At 34.3% G+C, this 6,000-nt stretch overlaps 1 protein-coding gene across 1 annotated transcript in view; it reads right to left on the reverse strand.

Annotated features, from left to right (window-relative positions):
* The window catches only part of GBE1 (glucan (1,4-alpha-), branching enzyme 1), a 171,129-nt gene that overhangs the window by 117,399 nt on the left and 47,730 nt on the right, over positions 1-6,000 (reverse strand). The window contains exon 3 of the mRNA XM_010567636.1: positions 4,957-5,072. Within this exon, the coding sequence (XP_010565938.1) occupies positions 4,957-5,072 (116 nt within the window). The remainder of the gene's footprint in view (positions 1-4,956; positions 5,073-6,000) is intronic.

The raw sequence follows: 6,000 nt of genomic DNA on the forward strand, positions 1-6,000 counted from the left end.
TTCTTCTCATACTGAACTCAAAACACAGCACTGTACCAGCTACTAGGAAGACAGTTAACACTATCCCAGCTGAAACCAGGACACCACTCAAACATATAAGAGTGGAATATCAATACAAGAATATTGTGTTAACAAGTGCACAAGATATCAAATCTAATCATCTTGTTACAATATAAGATACTCTCAAAAAACTATGAAGTTTACCATTTAAATACATATATACACACACGTAGATATGTGTGTGTGAAGGAGGAAAGGATATAGATTTAGCAAATGATGGAATGCAGAGTTTTTAAGAAGCTTCTACCATTTTCTGAGGTGACCTTTCCAGAGAAAATTTATGTTGTTTGTTCCTTGAGCTGTATATGATTAGTACTGTCAGAATACACAGAGAAGTTATGAAGGCTGCTGTGGTGCCCAGAAATGATGTGCTAAACCCCAAATTTAAATTAACAATAAAACAGGTTTTTCCATATTTTTTTTTTTTACTACACTTAATTACATAAAAACTATCTGAGAAAGCTAGCTATTTGTAGTTAACTCATACAGCTTCAAATATTTAATAAGAAACCAACAAATTTAGTCATTGATGTTTTACAGACAACTTCCTAATCTTTACCTCAGTCTTGGTAAAAGTTTCATTAGGGAGTCATGTCAGCCATCCAGACTCTCACCTTGATAACTCAAGAGAAGTAAGCCAGAATCACTTACATTAAACTAAATTTTGTGAACATACAAGTGATATTTAGTTGCAGACAGTGTTTTAATTTCATGTACTTACCCAGCATCTTGTCAGATAAGATGTCAGATAAATTTATTAATATATAAAATTCTTGTTCTGTCAAATCATTTCAAAAATCACAGATCTATTGTCATTAATAGAAAGTTGACTAATTACTAATATTTTACTGTTTCCTCTCCAGCTCATGGAAGGAAACTTAGTGGTTCCAACTATACAGATCTCCTCCTACTCAATGTTCCAGGGCAGCAGGTAGCTCAATCATAATTGCCAATATTTTGGAAGTACTGATCTTACTGTCTTTTCTTATTTAGCTGTATGAAAATATTTTAGAACTTGATCATTAGCCATGAATTTGGAAATTATTTCCATCTAGGTTTGAATTCTTACTGGCTTCTATGTCCAAATTGTTCTGCATTTTATGTGTTGTTCCTTGGCATTCCTATAAAAGAATATTAAACAAGCTCCCCACTACAGATACTAAGATCTCGATTTTTACCAGTACTGTCCCCACCCCTAAACTCCAATGACACTATTTCAAATTAAGGATCTTACGGACTGCAGTGAAAACTTAATTAACAGGTATTTTTAAGCAGTTATAAAACTCATTCATAAATAAACAGTAAAAGAAAAAGTGGAACACTGATTAAACTCCTGAATGCATATGACAACACATGATGAGACTTGGTAAAGAGCCTATCCATGTTAATTTTTCTAAAAGCTTGTTGTATACTGTGAAAAGGTAATTAAGAATACTCTGACAACAAAGGAAGTATTCAATCATTTTCAACCGTGAAAGAAGATAAGCACACTTGCCCCCCAACTGCCATCGCTGTTGGAGTGACAAACACACTGATGTTTAAAGAAACTTTGGTTGTCCCAGACCACCTTTCAAACTACCCCCATTAGAATAAAGAAACAGAGGCAAAGAGGCTTAATTTATTAAAGCACAAAGTTTGTTTTTTGTTTTTTAATCTGTGCTCATCTTATAACATCTGTCAGAAGTTTAAAAGAAAAAAGCAAACACCACACAACCACAACTACTATATTTGTTCACTTAACTCACCCTAAGCTCCCAACTGATCCACAGGAGAAAAAAATGCCCTTTTCTAGCAGGTAACCTTATTTTGTAGATGGATGTCATAATCCACAACGGAGTCACTCAACTATCATAAGCATCCATCCCTTCACACAGAAATGTATGAGAAGATCTACAGCACGTTTTTTAATTACTCACCTTCTTCAATGTTTATATTTACTTATGAGAAGACTGCCTGAAGAGGTACAGTAGACAGTCTGCTAGTATTGAAAACAGGCAAATGTTGACCTCTGCTCCTCATTTATTTTCCTACAAAAATAGTTTGTGACCTGATCTAAATTAGTGTCACGAGCTACACTCCATCCATTTCCCATTCTAGCTTAGAAATTACTTATTTAAAAGGAATGACCTTGTCACCATTTCAGAACTTGGCATTTGCCTGTGTAGAACTAAAGAAAAAAACAGTGTAGACAGAAGCTAAAGATAAGGACCTTCTGGACGAGACTCTTTTTATCCCCTAGCAGATTAATCAAATCACCGCATATATGTCTAAAGTTGACTATTTTGACTTAAATATTTAATAATATTGGTAAAAGCAACTTTAAAACCTGTGATTCCCCATACTTCTTTAGTAAAGCAAAAAAGGCAACACCTTCATTACTGGAGACACAGTTTTTGTTGCCTAGTCTAGTGCACAGACAATAGCGCCTGTGTGTTTAAACATTAGCTCTGAAATCTGCATAGTAATTTCCATCTACAGATAATCCATTATTCTCAGCTCCTGCATGAACAAAGAACTGCAAAACTACCACACAAATCCTTATGTTCCCAAAAATACACAGATTTATGAATGATCATAATCTAACAGAACCATGTAGCTCAAATAAACCTTACAGAAGAGCAGCAGTTTTCTGAACCCATTAGTGGAATGAGAGAAGATAAAAAGATCAGCTGTAACACAAGGGTAACGTACATGCCTACCATGCAGAATATTCCAACCTTATTCCAGCTTTTGTGACAGATAAATCATTTTAGAACTACCTTAACTGGAGACTTTTTTTTCCACATTAGTTATACTATCTAAATACATGGAAAGTACACATTGTCATGTTAGGTTCAGTTGTGTAAGCACCACAGAACAAAAACAAAACACCATGAAAGATTATTAGCAAAGTTACAGATGAGGCTGGGAGCAGTTCCATACGGATGAAGTCATCACTTATCATTATGTACACTTATGAATCAAGTTTGTAAATCTTTGCACTTTTCTTTTAAAGACAAGAATATACATACTCAAAAGCAAATCTTACAGGCAGGCAGAACAGTCCAGCTTCATGAACCTGTTTGGCAATCACACATTTTGATTGACAGTGACAACTGCATACATCTTTCTTTGAAACTGACCATGTAAAAGCACAATTAAGGAAATGGCAGTGTAAAAAAATTAAAAAATTAAAAAAAAAAGATTAAAACAAACTCACATTCTGCTCTGCCAGCATGAGTCTCATGGCTTTTCAGAAGACTCAGAACAACTACAGAACTACAGCAAATCATCTTACTAGTACATCAGTACCAAGAGTAATCAGTAGTCAAAAATTCTGCATACTAAACAAATTATGCATAACGCAATCTTTGCTTTATGGAGCTTATGTTTCAAAGAAAATGGTGAATGGAAAGAGAGAAAGTACTATAAGACCTGTACTTCAAAATAGGAGATATGACCAGTGACTATATAGGTGAACAGACAAAAAAGTCTTAAGTTTTTCCAAATGTGCTTAAGAATATATGCTTTTTGCTATTATGTTAATAATTATCAACACTTCTCATCATTCACACCTCTTATCTCTACACTGAGCACAAAATATTCTACAGTAGGTGAGCTCAATAGTTTTGTAGAGCTCAACAGCTCAATGGAAATAACATAAAAGGTAAATTTAGCAACAATCAAAAAATCTAACCTACTTACATCTCAAAGCCATGGAAAATATTAAGTAACCATTCTGCAATCTCATACATTACTGTATAATCACTGTATCTGAGTTGCAGACAACTGTTTTCTTTCCTGCTCTGTAAAACAAAAACAGCTTTCTCATCCTTGGATGATTATTCCTAAATTTCAATTTATTACTGGGATGATTTCATAGGCCATAACAAAAAGCATAGAGATAAGCACACACATTGAGTAAGCATTTCCAGAGCATTTTTATGCATATCTTTGTTTCAGCAGACTTCTTGTTTACCTAAGCTGATTTTCAGCAGAAAAAAGAGGATTTTTTCAATGTGATAATTTTGTTGATGGGAGCCCTGAAAATATAGTAGCATTATACAAATGCTCCCAGTTTCTTAATTTTCCTAGTCTATAGATAATTTCAGTACATGTCTTTCCTTAAGAACTCATTACTGTCCCCCATTAGCATCTGGTATCTCTGGAGCTCAAGCTCTGACTGCAACAATTCAAATTCTCAGAAGTACATCTCTGACTAAAATCAGTATTCACCCAAAAATAATCAACTCTACTGGTAGTTAGTTGTCATTATGTATATCTGCACTAAGCGTAACAACTGTAGCATTTGACAGCTCAAAGACACTTTCCATTGATTTCTGAGAAGGATTTTATGCTCATGGATACTCACAAAATACAACTGATGATGAAATACAACTAAGTTTTACCTGCATCTGTATTTAGTTTAACTTACTTAATCTAAGCCCACTGCTCAATACCCTTAATTCCTAAAGGATAGACAGAAGTTTTACAAAGTTGCATGTACCATTAATAAAGCAACAAAAAAGATCACCTGAAAAGCCATGATTGAAAGGATCAAATCTCAATACCTTGGTGATTTTTGTGAATAGAATCTTAATCTTGAGTAGTTGCATCAAGTACAGAGAGACTTTATCTATACATTACTTATTTTTCAAATTATCAATATGTAAATACTGTATATTGTATCATGTCACAAGATGAAAACTATATCCACATTTCAGCCACATATGCCTGTTCCTAAGCATCACAGAGATGTTAATGTTTCACTCATTGAGGTCACTTTGCACAAGTAGATAAACTGAATCTGCTTCTTAGAACAATTAAAAGAAGATGAAGTTATTTAAAAGAAAACAAAAATGTCAACTGAGTAAGAAGGGTTACAAGAATTGGACAGAATAAGTCTAGAACCAACACCTTTAACTTTGATCCATGGGGCACAGGAGGATAACCATCTTGCCCAGGTGGAATGAACAACTCCCACTTCCCATATTCCATCTTCTTATATGGATGAGAAAATGGATTCCAGCCATCTGCAATATAAGAAATAATACTAAGTGTATTTATCTTAATATGTGTCCAATTACGAATCAAAGGTATAACAGTGTTTTCTGTTTCAGAATAATCTTCAGTGACAGCAGACACAAATACTTTTATATCTGATACTACTATACACATTCAAAAGAAGTTCAATAAAAGGTGTAAGATTTTCACTAGGAAACCATACTCCAATTCTAATTTGACAATGAATAAATTATTTCTACCTCACCTTCTTTGATCAAAGTCAAAATAACACCACCACCACCAGCCCCAAGCACTACTGATTTTAATACCACAAAGTCACGGTGGTATGAAAAATAATGGCTGAAGAGTAACGCTAAATATAGATTTAAAACCAAAAACCTCACATCCTAAACAAGCCAGTAGAAATATTTGTTATAACACTATGGGAAAAAAAACTAATCAGCAGCTGTTGATTATGGAGTAACCAAAAACAACCTCCATAAATTGAATGCTCAAACCAGGTTTGGATACACACACACTGCTCACCGACTCTCATTTTGGCAAGTTGATGTCCTATTAATAACACTCATTAAGTGTACAAAATAGGAAAAATAAAGGGCAAACTGCAGACAAACTTACTAACAATGGCTAAGAAACCACACAATGCTAGACAATAAAACACCACAGCCAGGAAATATGGCCTGAAATGCCACAGATTTAAGTAAGTCTTGAAGAAGATTCCTTTTTCATTAAAAAAGTTTACTGACCCAAGCTTACATTCCATAATTCGAGATTCTTTGTCCTCTTTGGATTCACTGAGCACTGGAGATGTGCAAGGTTGGTCATTATGATATGCCTAACTGAACACACATCTGTCAAGAAGGTCTTGTGTGTCTGCATGCATGTTCAAAGGTTAACTCATATGAATGAGACTGAATATAAAGCTTCTGAACTGAC

This window comes from Haliaeetus leucocephalus, unplaced genomic scaffold (assembly GCF_000737465.1).
Source record: "Haliaeetus leucocephalus isolate CR32 unplaced genomic scaffold, Haliaeetus_leucocephalus-4.0 Scaffold228, whole genome shotgun sequence".
NCBI classification, from domain to species: Eukaryota; Metazoa; Chordata; class Aves; order Accipitriformes; family Accipitridae; genus Haliaeetus; species Haliaeetus leucocephalus.